This window comes from Brienomyrus brachyistius, chromosome 5 (assembly GCF_023856365.1).
Source record: "Brienomyrus brachyistius isolate T26 chromosome 5, BBRACH_0.4, whole genome shotgun sequence".
Taxonomy (NCBI): domain Eukaryota; kingdom Metazoa; phylum Chordata; class Actinopteri; order Osteoglossiformes; family Mormyridae; genus Brienomyrus; species Brienomyrus brachyistius.
In genome coordinates this window covers 27,439,214-27,451,822 of record NC_064537.1, presented here as the reverse complement: position 1 = coordinate 27,451,822, position 12,609 = coordinate 27,439,214, and the positions used below count along the sequence as shown (strand labels likewise).

The 12,609-nt window shown below is 40.8% G+C and overlaps 1 protein-coding gene across 4 annotated transcripts; it reads left to right on the top strand.

The window, feature by feature from the left end:
- On the top strand, positions 1–11,107 carry LOC125742412 (transcription factor MafK-like). 4 transcript variants are annotated; one of them, XM_049014400.1, is made up of 3 exons: positions 1–174; positions 7,153–7,222; positions 7,354–11,107. In XM_049014400.1, the coding sequence occupies exons 2-3, from the start codon at positions 7,196–7,198 to the stop codon at positions 7,786–7,788; spliced, it is 462 nt and encodes a 153-aa protein (XP_048870357.1). In that variant the 5' UTR covers positions 1–174; positions 7,153–7,195; the 3' UTR covers positions 7,789–11,107. The 4 variants fall into 4 exon arrangements, with proteins under 4 accessions (XP_048870357.1, XP_048870359.1, XP_048870358.1 ...); XM_049014402.1 differs by having other exon boundaries at positions 1–1,301; XM_049014401.1 differs by lacking the exon at positions 1–174 and adding an exon at positions 2,982–3,494.
- The last annotated feature ends 1,502 nt before the right edge of the window (positions 11,108–12,609 follow it).

The window sequence follows — 12,609 nt, the reverse complement described above, 5'->3', positions numbered from 1 at the left end:
TGCTTGCGGAAGCATAGAGTGGAATGTCGATACATTGTTGTTTTGTAGTTATTTTGGCTTAGAGATAGATTTCACTTCGATTGCAGCAAGATCTCTCTGGGTTGAACCAAACACCACTGTATAACTGGCTATACTGCAAGCCCTAAAAATTTCGGACAACAAGCGATTTACAAGGTAACGTATTTTTTTCTCCTCTAAAAATATCTGTCGAAATTCCTCTTTTAGTAGCTGGTGTTTACATTATGAGGACAAGTATTTCTGAAACTAGCGCTGTGGAATTATGCGTAACAAGTGATGGGTTAAGGTAATTTACACAGTTTTATATGAGAAATGAAGTAGGATGAAAGATGATTTTAGGATTCAGCGTGTTCTGTTTTAATAACAGAAATGCTGGAGGAAAGTCGGGAACACGTGTTCGCAGTAAAGTGAAATCTCAGCGTCAGTCGCCAAGTTACTTTAGGAAAAGCGTGATTCACGTTTTTTGCAAGTTTTTAGTTATAGTTTGGATACTTTTTAACGATAACCGGAGTAGGTGTCTTGCGTGGTAGGTCACTTTTAAACTATCAAGTTACAGAAGTGCGTTTTAAGTAAATTGAAAGGCTTCCGTTTGCCGTTTGAACATTCGAGGGGACCCTGAAAAGGGAGGCGTGGTAATAAACTCCCTGAAGGGGAAAAAGAAACTGCTTGAAAAGGAAAATTTATGGAAATACACTCTAAAGCGTTTTTATCAGTTTAGCATTATTATTCACCTGCTATGATTCGTTATGTTAGACTTTAATTTAAAAACGGAAAAGGAAACGTAGAAAGCAGCGTACAGTACCGACTTTGTTCTCAAGATTATTTGATTTGAGGATTTTCGAGCACACGATTAGTTTTCTTTATTGCATCAAAGAACTGTTTTAGGCTACATTGGAAAATCGCAATTGTGAGTGAGCCTAATTGTCATTGTAATTCGGACTCGCTACCATGATCTTCAATAACATTTGTTGTGGTTTCGCCGGCGTAAAAATAGCTCATATTTGGTTGGTCTCCTATGAGTATGTAATGCGATTCTTACGGTCTGTTCCGATCTGCTAATTTCAGGTCAGGAAATGTCAATATGCCAATAATTGTAAAATCTGTATATTGCTGAATATGTAATAGTAACACTGTCGAAGAACTGTATATTTAGCAAATACTATTGTTATAATTTATTATTTTGAGGAAATTTTCACAGTTTCCCAATCAAAATAGTTTGTTCTCCTGGGAATATTTTGGACTTCTTTTACTACCGAGGAACCACACCCTGTTATTTAGGAAAGGTGAGTCATGGATGGGTATTGTGATTCATTTCCACTTTGGCAAATTTCACAATTGTCTTTAATTTGATAGAGGAATAAATGGAACTACGGGAAACAACTTAACACGGCACGGTTGAAATAATGTTTATAGTCAGCATGCAGCGGGAAAACGTATCGACTGTGTCAGAAACATTAATGGCGTGGTGAACAGAGGTTTTTAGGGTAGTTGTATGAAAGTCATACTCGGAAGCGAAGGCTTTAAGTTCCTGACCATTAACCTTGAGTAAACTGTCGAGGTGTCGCATTCCCAACTTGGACATCTTTGCCCGTTTTAGCATCGCAGGAAAATGTAAGTCATGCAAACGTTGCAACAAGAAACAAATTTTGCCCACAAACCGCTAGAAATGCATCATTTTGTCAATTATTCATGTAGTGCAAAATGACGTTAATGCCATGCATACATTTTCTACATTACGATGTAATTTACTACATTTAATCCTCCTGGTGACTGCGCACCCCTTACACGTCGGGGGGTTAAAGGTTTTGAATAGCTTTTTATTGGTACTTTAAAAGGGAAGTTAAGTTAACGTTTTATTGTTAGTGAATGAATGAAACGTTGTTACGCTGGGGATTGGTGATTTGGTTCTTTTTCGGCGGTCGTTGGCCGCTTTGGTTTGACAGCATGGGATCCGCGTGTCCCCTCAGCTGGGCTCGCGCAAGGTGTCCCGTGTCCCTGCCTCACGCGCGCGCAGCCCCTTTGTCACGCGCTCCTTGGTGCTGGACGCGTGCTTCGTGCAGCACAGTGGCCGGAGCCGTTTTGGTAAACCGGTATCTCACGGAAGCCCTTATGTTCCGCTTTGCTCCGCACTTCTTGATTAAGTGCCAACAATGGGCAAGCTTTTCTGCAGTTACATGCTCCGAATGTGCTGCACAAAACATTCTCAATTTTTCAAGGGAAAGAAAAAAACATCCAGAGCGGTATTTGAGTCACTTCTAGCAATTCCCATGAAGAACAGAAGAATTTGCTAGGAATAACGTCTGGAGTGACGGTTAAAAGGTTAAAAAAAGCCTAATTTTCTATCTCATTGTAGTATGAGCCTAGTCGTCACTTCTATTTCTTCATTGTCTTATTCCACAATAAATTGTCTTGAACGTGTTAAACGGTTTATCACATGCACCTGAAGTCTGTCGAGTTTTTTTTAAATTTTTTTATGGAGAACGTAATAAAACGTAATCAAATAAATCTTAAGATGATTATACAGATTATATATTTGTACATGTTTGCGTTCTTGTAATTCCATTTGTCTAACGTTCAGTGAATGCCTTCAAGGATGCTTTCTTTGAAGTTTAATCTGAGGTAGTTCTTGAATTTGTATTAAAGCCAATCTGAAACAACTTATTTGGAATTTTGAAATTGTTTTAATTGCCTTATTTTTTTATTGTTTTCTATGAATATAGCCTTACTTGCAGGTATGGTATTAAAACTTGATCCAAAAATAGTTCCTTGTTTGCCGCCAGTGTTTTCCCTGGATTACTGCTGCACTCATCACTTAGTGGGCTATGTAGAATGAGGCCAAATCCATGACGCTGTGATTTACAAACATGTGGATACTCTTCAGTGAAGGAAATGCCACAATATATATATATTTTAAAACCAAGCTATTGCTGATTATTGCTCTCAAAACTTTGGAATCCCCCCCCCCCCCCCCCCCCCACGTTCTTTGAATTTCTCTTGGAAAGAAGAGGTATTCCTGTCCTCCTTCTGGTCACAAAGTTCCTGTAGCCATGCCAAGTAATTTCCCACAGTTCGCCGGACCTTTCCTTCCGCCCAGCTGAATAACAGGACCCTCCAGGATACGTTAGCTAAGAGGGTGTGATCCCCTGTCTCTGGTCCTGCTCCTTGCAGTAAACAGCGTGACTCACAGCAATGCTATGCTTTCTCTTTACATAATATTTCATCAAATGTGCTGCGCTGCTGTGCGAGCAGAGCTGTAAACAGTGGAAAAACGGCTTCTCTCCCTCCCTGTAAGGATGTGAAAGCCACACGGTGATTAGAAAAAAAGTTTAGGCATTCACAAAACGGAAATTAGCAGCTGCGGCGAGACCAGCACGCCGTTCCTGTGATCTCTGCTGAGTGGAGTGTTTGAGCTGAACGAAAGGAGATGGGGGAAAAAACAGGAGCCATCAAGCAGGTTTCTGATTCAGTGCGGTGAGGTAAGCCTATGTACGCGCTCTGCATAAACTGGCTGTCTCAGTAACTTTGTTCATTGTAATTAAGCTGTTTGGATGTCTGGAGAAACAAGCTTTGGGAATTCGTGCCTGTTTTGAATGTTTTATTTGTTGTGTCGTAGTCACTGCTCAGAAGTATCCTTTTGTCAGAAATGTATTTTTGTACACTAAGCTGGCTGATGAAATTGGTAGTTGACCAACTAGGCAGGTTCACTGTTGGTGTGAGATGAACTGCATGTAATTTTTGAGGAAAAAAAGATCTACTCTGACTTTATCATCTGCCAGATCTTTCACTTCTGTCTTAGTCTGGATTTGCAATCTGTGTGGCAAGATGAGAATTTACCTTCTAAACTCAAACCACGCATGTGGTCAGCCAACTTTCCCAAGAAAGTTTTCTTAGCAATTTTAATATTTGTTTTGATAGTAGTAAAAATAGAGAGACTTTCGTTGCTCATTTTTTGTTTGCTGGCTCAATGTTATAAATTTCTGAACTGAAATAAATAGACAATAGTTTTGCATCGCAATGAGATTATAGCTTTTGGCATTTAAAAGAAATATGTATGACCAGAATCCCAGTCACAAACATCGTTCTGTTGAAATTTACAGTTCTTAATTCTTGCTAGATTTGCATCTCTTGTTTGTTTTTATTTGAAGATGAATTCCTGCAGTTTCTCAGGGTTTACAGTCTGTCTGTAAATCGTGTATGGAAGCCCACAGGTGGTGGTGAGTGAGGGTGGGTGACAGACACATTTGATGGTGGGCTGTTGCTCCATCTACAGCTTCCCAGTGAAGGTTAGGTGCGGCTGACTCACAGGAACGCTATGTCACAGCGCTGGAGTCTGCAGCCATGCGGTCTGCCGCGTGTGGGCAGGAGGCTGTCCCATTCTCGGGCTGACTTTGCACGCCTCTTAAATTTTTTTGTTTTTTTTTTGCCGTCAGGAGCCTTGTGTATCAGAGATCCCCAATGGCCCAGTGGTTTCCAAGTTACAAAGTTTGTTATGGTAATCTAGCGGGTGAATGTTTTCCATCTTGCCCCCATTTTGCAGTGTAATACATTCCTTAGATTTCAGTTAGGTTTGGAATTTGTTAGAGTGTTGGAAGGCCTTCGGTTCACACTGTAAATCACACTGACAGCTTCGGGGATCCCTGCCTCTTAAGCATGTCACAGTTTGTCTGATCTCTGTTCAGATTTGCATGACTTGCATAATTTGGCCAACTATTGATATCACATGACAAGCTGAACACTGCTATTCCTCCAATATTTTTTGCCAGTACTCTTGTCTACACAGAAGTAATATATACAGTTACGACTTATCCCTGACAGAGAGGCTTGCATGTTAATTGTTTGCATAATGTTTTAGAAGAACTGGAATAGTGGTTGAAGATGCTGGAATATGGTTTTCATGAATGTTTACCTATAATGATGACAAGGATTAATGTAGTTCTTTCATTTCAAGTAATTAATTTCCAAACCAGAAGCCAATCTTGTCATATTATTAATTTCTTTTATAGTTGCAATTAAGTCTAACGTGTCAGGCATTGTTAAATATACTAATCAATAAGTATATAGGGGCTATAGAGATATGTTTGCATATCTGTGAAATATATTATGAAGCAATTCTCTCCTTTTAAACGGAGACACAAAGTGTTATTCAAGTTTGTGCTACAGAATGTTATTTGTGAAAGAAGCCCAGCATCTGACATAGCTGTCCCCCCACCGGCGAGGTGCTGTCCCCCCCCCCATTTGCTCGCAATGTGCAGTGGTTACTTTGCCAGTTAAACCAGAACTAGAAAAGAATCGCGGATCTTCCTGCTTTTTTTCCTTCTCATTTCAGCAAAGCAGGCACATTTCCTTGTTGCTTTCTGAATACCCCTAAAGAGAAATGACTCCCGGTAAAAGAACAGAAGGGCTGACTCCATTGGCTTTGTGCTTGTAATTAATCTGTATTTCATCTTTCCTGTAATGACAAAATCAGCTTTTGTATGGGTGATTTAAAAAAAAAAAAAAAAGAATTTAGCTCTACTGCACTGACTGGCAGCTGAAGCCATTGGGTGGCCAGGTATCTGATGGTAACCAGTGTGTCAGATGGAGAAACACCCCCCCCTCAGCTTGGGGACGATGAGATGTGCATTCCTGAGAAATCCAGCCAGCGCCGGGAAGGTGTTGGATTCCGACCACGCTGCTTATGTGGCAAATACCGTTTGTATTGTCCTTTTGTTTGTGGTAAACTGAAAGAAATACAACAAACTTTGTGTTTAAAAAGTCCTAAGAGGAATCCCCCACTTAGTGTGGGTGCTGGTGCATCATTATTATTATTTTACTTTTTGCTGTAGAAAAAGTGTCAAGTTTGCAAAACTTGTCAGTCCGTCAGGTTATTTATAACCAGGAAAGTTAAATAAAGACAGGCGAGATGCTTTTGCAGAGCGTGCCGGGTAATAGGATCTCGCTGGCGGAGTCGTGGCCTAAATCTGATAAAGAGCATTGTCTGACAGAAATGCCATGCAATGCAGACTGTCAGCGTCATGCAGATTTTGTCCGTGTTGTTAAAAGTGTTAGTTGTTGGAAACACGCAGTTCTTTTATGCGTTTTCACCTGTTTGTGTGTTACAACAACCGGACTTTACTCCAAAAATTGTTTTCTGTGAAATGTCAACTTTTGGTGGGATCTTTTTTTCCCATTTGCCAGTTGTGCAGAAGTATGAAGAACATAACAATCTGGCCAAACCGGAACGTTAGCATGCTAGAAAGAGTATACATGTATTTGTTGTCGCATCATGTGAAAGCGAACATTCGCGTGTTTTCTTTCCTCTTTTCATTTTATGTGGTTTGTGCGCTCTTGTGTTGAGCGAGCTGCCCGCCCTGTTTGTGATGTGCCTTTCGCATCGCCTCAGCCCTTTCAACTGAAGGGCGCTAATGTGTACCACGTGTGCGACCATGTTGTGAATGAGCCTGTTTACTCTCTGCTCACCCATGTGACCAATTTTCCGGCACTGATTTGATGTTGCTTGGTTGTGGTTGGGGGGTGGGTGGGGTGATTCTCTCTTCTGGATATTTCCATGACAACAGGCAAGGGACAACAAAGAAGCTCCTTGAAGGTCTAGTGTGGACGGTGGCATTCGCAGGCCAATGCGGACCCGAGCCTTTCCTCCCTGAGGCCCTGTGCCGATGCTTTTCACGGCGTGGCTGGTCCCACAGGTCCAGGATTCAGAAGCCAATGATTCTTCTAGGAACTGACTTCCGTAAATATGGAACAGAGCCACCAATCCTATTCTATTTTTGAAAATAGCCACAATTGTTTGTTATAGTTGCAACATACCTTCTTCTCAAAGCAGCTTAGTGGATCCCAAATAAGACAGTTGGCTGTAAACACGGTCAGCGGTTGCTTGTGCTCCTGTATCGCTTGCACATGGTTTATTTCTTTTATCTGCAATTTCATGTTAAAAATAGCTTGATGGCAGCCCTTCTGGAGTAATTGGATGGCACTGAGGCAATAGTCTTGAATATTGTAATACAGGCCATGTGACAGAATGACAACATACTGGAATTTTTTGGGGGAATCCAAATAAAATGCCTTCACTTCTTTTTCCGATGCTACCCAACGTAATACGATAGTTTTTTAATACTCTTTGATCTGTCTTTTCAGTCGCATTTCTGAGGGATTCTGGACAGCTGGATGCACGCAGGGCATGACGACGCATTTTAAAGCTTTACAGGTAAACACAGGCCTGTCCATATCAAGAGCCACCTTGAAACCCCGTACAGGCGTATCCAGGGACCTTTGCTGATGCCCACTCACATGTTGCTATTCTCTCCCCCCCCCCCCCCCCCCCCCCCACTCCTCCAGGTGAAAAATGAGGCGGAGGAGAATGCGACCGCCCTCAGCGATGACGAGCTGGTGGCCATGTCGGTGCGGGAGCTCAACCAGCACCTGCGCGGCCTCACCAAGGAGGACATGGTGCGGCTGAAGCAGCGGCGGCGCACGCTGAAGAACCGCGGCTACGCCGCCAGCTGCCGCATCAAGCGCGTCACGCAGAAGGAGGAGCTGGAGCGGCAGAAGGCGGAGCTGCAGCGCGAGGTGGACAAGCTGGCGCGCGAGAACGCCAGCATGCGGCTGGAGCTGGAGGCGCTGCGCTCCAAGTACGAGGCCCTGCACTGCTTCGCCCGGACCGTCACCTGCAGTCAGCTCTCGCCCAGCAAAGTGGCCACCACCAGCGTCATAACCATCGTCAAGTCCACCAATCACAGTCCTGTCTCCACCCCTTTCTCCGCCCCCTCTTAGTGATGGCCGGGGAGGGCTCCTTTTCTACGCCTCCCGCCAGTCGGATGCATATATCATTTAAAGGGTCCCGTGAGGATTCTGACATTGTCACAGACTTTACCTGTTCCCTCTTCCTCATATAATCTGCATCGCTTGTGCCGATTACAGTGTCATCGCAAGCTGAGCTATAAACCCACGGCCTCAGTGGGCCAAAGCTAACCCTTGGTTGTGTTCCTGAAGTAATGCAAACAAAATATGCAGCATGTCTCTGTGACACATCAAATGATTGTGTGGGTTTTTATGATCACAGAGACGGCTGCTCCTCCGACAGTTACATTTCTGCAAAGAACATGAAATAGCTAAGAATCTGAACTGAAGTGGATGGATGCAGACCAGTTCTCATTCACGGTATCTTTTTTCCATGTAATGCCTGAAACATTTCCTATTTTTTTAATACTCTGTCAGGTCCGAGATCGTGAGTTTTATACATTCCACAGCAATGTAAACATAATGTCATCCTCTTAATGCACCTATATATGAATAGGTGTTTAGATAGATTCACTTGGAATCAATTGCGCATAACCGATCTTCAAAGACAGGCATGATACCTGAGCTGTCTGTCTATATCAGGTATATTACAATTGTTCTAGCAGTGATAGAATTGGTTTTTTTTTTTATCCATTTACTCATACAAGCCGCATATAAACTTTCTTGTCACTATTAAACCAAAATCAGTGGTGAAAAGTCAGACTATACATTGAACTAAATAAAAACACAGGGTGTTCTTGTGCGAACACAGTCAGAGGGAGTATCTCAGTGAGAAGTAAGACCTGAGTAAAACCTGAAATCTACATCCAAGCTGTTTTGGCAGGAAGGAACATGGCTAATTTATATAACATATATGTAGTGTGTTTGTGTATATATATGTAATATATACGTATAGATCTTTGTAGTTATGTTTCTCCTGAGCTGTTAATATTGTATTGTGTTAGGTAATCCATATTGGATATGGGAGGTTTCATTATAAAAAAAATAAAATATTCAGTTTCTGGGTAGACAGCACAGGCATAAATAGCTAATTTTCTGAGTTTCGCGAAATGAAAATTGGCTGTAATTACAGGCCATGTCTTTTATGTGGGAACATGTCACCCTTTTGATGTCGCTCCTACTGCTCGGTCTCTGCAAAGCATCACTGCTGATGTGAGTCAAAAGCACTTGATGGTTTTTTTTTTATGTTTCATTTTTAGAGATGAACATTTGGGTGAAGAGAGGAGGGGGGGAGGGGTAACTGACACAGATACAGAATCTTTGTCGCCCCCTGCCAGTGTGGATATATTGGATGATGCAGTGTGATAAATGGGATCCATTGCCCAAGCTTGCTCGCCGTCCAGTGATGTCACACTTGGGGATTATGGGAGTCATCAGTGTTTCCCCGTGGAGACGACTGCACTTCCCTTCTTGGTTAGATGCCATTAAAGAACGGGCCATTTTGCTGCTGTATAGCCCAATGCGTTACTATCAGTCTCTTTGCTCTTGTAATTTTTGTTTTTCATGTTATTTTCCTTGAATCGTTTGATCATGATCATCCTCTATTTTGCTGTATATTAAGTTAATCCTATAATATATGAAATAGCAATCACTGTTCCAGTTTCAGATTTCTTTTTAGACTTTATAATGTTTGACACATTCTTGGGGTTAAAAGTACATTTGTCCCAGAAGAACTATACAGCTTCTTGAATGCAGTAATGTACTTGACTAAAACTGGAGTGTTTGTATGAAATAGAATCCAATATATTCCCCATTTCTATCAATAATTAGGACTAATTAATCTGGGAATTGTCCATAATCTAATCAGCAGCGAGAAGCCTTTGAACAATAGATGTTATTGTTACAAATCCTATGAATACTCAGTCTGCTATTTGAAGAGGAAAGGTGTTTTTTCTTGTCTTTCCAGCACTTATTGTCCTGCATGTGAGCATCATTCTGTGTTAAGCTTACCCCCTAAAACAAAAGCATTTGACATAATTTCATTTTATTTTTGTAGTTATTTTGTGGTTTGTTGTCCATAATGGTTCATTGGTCACATGATCAGTATAAAATACTGTAATTCCTTCCTGATGGAAGCGAAGAGAGAAATAGTTTTGTCTTAACAGAATTTGTATTAGCAGAATGATGGTGTCTTTCTGTACTGACACCTAGTGGCGAACTCGTGTCTCTAAGACATAGTATAAAATAACTGGATAAGATTTATTTAAGGCTGCTCGTTCTTCTTTCCTCCTGTGTTAACTGCTCGTCTGCCCCTAGTTCTCCATTGGCCAGGTACTCGCCCTGAATCACGGGATAATTGGTCACACAAGTGAGAGCTAACAGAGAATGGGCATTTTCTGTTTTAGGGCTCAAGTCAGTTATCGCCATGAAGCAAGGAAGCTAGACATAAACAAGGGGTGTTGAACAAGGGTGCAAATACATCTCTCCTTTTCTGCCCTGTTCTTGAGTGTATGTACTGTATTTTTATGTTATGGTTTAGTTTGTTTTTACTTCGTAGTACTATGTTTCATTTGTATTGGAATACGCAAACATGATTGAAAGCAGTTTGTCGGTATATGAGAACTGAGATCATTCTGTCTTTATACTTTATGGTCTATTTCCTGATAGCAGTCGCTGTTAAATTATTCAATATTTTCGATATATAACAGTTTCTAAGTTATACTCTGTGTGTTTGCTCTGAACACCATTCAAGCTCCTTGCCAAACACGCACAAACACATAATCCCAGTTAATTTGTGTGGTGCATAATTTGCACTGAATGCATTAAAAATGAGACATGAAGTATGCTGCTTAAAAAAGACTTTGGACACATCGATATACAAAGAATTTAAAAAGATGTACTTAACAAATGTTAATGTGTCCTAGTATGGTTTGCATAAAATTTTTAAGAGTATGATGATTGACATGGTCTGGTTATCTTGGATATGATGGATACAAATTTTGTTTCTTTTTTGTCGCTGTGAGGTACACAGATGGTGCAGTGATCCATACTGCAGTACCACTGGCATCAATTAAACAGCTTTAAACACCAGTAAACTATCTTACAGAAACTATGGTCTTTGCATCGTAATTCAGTTTATTAGCATCTTAGTTATTCAGAGTTTTCACTTTTATCTAAATTATTGGATTTAATTTACTTCCTAGTTTGATGGCTGTATATACAAAGAAAAAATATTTTCCAAAACATTTTTTTTCCATACTCTGACTGAAAATATAATTTATTGCTGTAAAGAAGAGTCCATTGTGCCTGTTTTGTACTTAGGTGCTGAAAATAAAGCGTTTTCTCATTAAAAGCATCGTTTTATCTTTTGATACATAAAGAGCTATATCCATCCATCTTCTCGTCACATATCACATTCAGGGTCAGCTGGAGACTCTCCCAGGCAGTACAAGGTTAGATTGGCATACACCCTGGACATGATGCGTAATCCATCACTGAGCATGTACACATACAGTCATACTCTGTGGACAGTTTTTTTTAAGAGACACCAGATTGTCTAACTAAATGTCCTTGAGCTGCAGAACAGAAGAACAACATGTGGAAAACACCCGTGTGACACAAGGAGAACATGCAAACTTCACAGCCAGACCAATAGTATCCCCCATTCCTGGAGGTGCTACCTGCTAAAATACCATGCCCCCCCCCCTTATGTATTACATAAGACAAAACCACCAAAAAAATTTGATATATAAGTTAATCCTTATTAGGGGAAAGCAGAGCAAAAGTACCAATTTGCAAGAGTCTTAATTTAGCTTCAGCTCTTCCAAAACTTCTTAGGTTGGGCAACCAGTCATCAGAGACTGTGATGGTGATTTTTTATCAGCTGCTAGGTGGGAAGCAAGAATGAGTCACACACTTGGCCTTTCTGATCTCCCGCCTTACCAGACGACGACTCTGCGACCCTGACGAGGCTTTGATAAGGTCACATTTTTCGCTCCCTGCATGCTATCCCATGGATGATAGAAACGCATTCTTAGAAATCATCGTGACAGACATCAGTGTCACTCTGCAGTTTCATTTCACTTAAATGTACTTTTCCTCGTCTCTTCACCTCAGCTGGCCAGACAAAAATACCCTGGGTGTAAATCTGGATTTTTTCTAACATTAGTGCTCTATCTTGGATGCTTGGCACATCACACTTAAGTTGGTAGACGATGTTTCAGTAGTAGTTCCAAAGTGTTCCACAGGTGCCGCATGTACAAATTCCTCTTCTGTCAGAAGAAAGAGAAAAGGCACATTGACCTGAACACCAGCTGACTTAATATGTAAATATTATTCCACTCAATTATTTCATCTGCTGAAGAAAACGGTGCATTTAGCATTTCATCTGTACTTCACAGCATTCCTTCAAAGGAAACCCCGCAGTATTGTATTTCCATAATTAATAGTGGATCATCCATAATCATCACACATATTTTTCTTTTTATGTTTTTAAAACATGCATAAAAGGTAAAAAGAAGCAGAGATGACGTGTCACTTTAGTTTATGGACACGTATTCATGGGACAGAACATCTGTGATATTTTGCTAAAATAACAAAGGTCTATATGTTCTATTCACTGACGTCCGAACTGTAATTATCTTTAAACCAATAACATATATAAATATTCACAATGATAACTTTAATATAGCAGTTTATGGTTAAAGTATATGCGTTTTTGTCCTGATAAAACTTTACGTTCCCAGTGAAAAAAGGCAACCCGTATTGTTATATTAGTGACACTTAAAAAAAAAAAAAAACACGTGAATTGACTGACTGAGACGGACTGAATCAGCCTTCAGTTGAGTAACTCAC

Coding starts and splice junctions, on each gene's coding strand:
- LOC125742412 (XM_049014400.1), top strand. CDS start 7,196: ATGACGACGCATTTTAAAGCTTTACAG. Junction 7,223..7,353: donor CGCATTTTAAAGCTTTACAG/GTAAACACAGGC, acceptor CCACTCCTCCAG/GTGAAAAATGAGGCGGAGGA.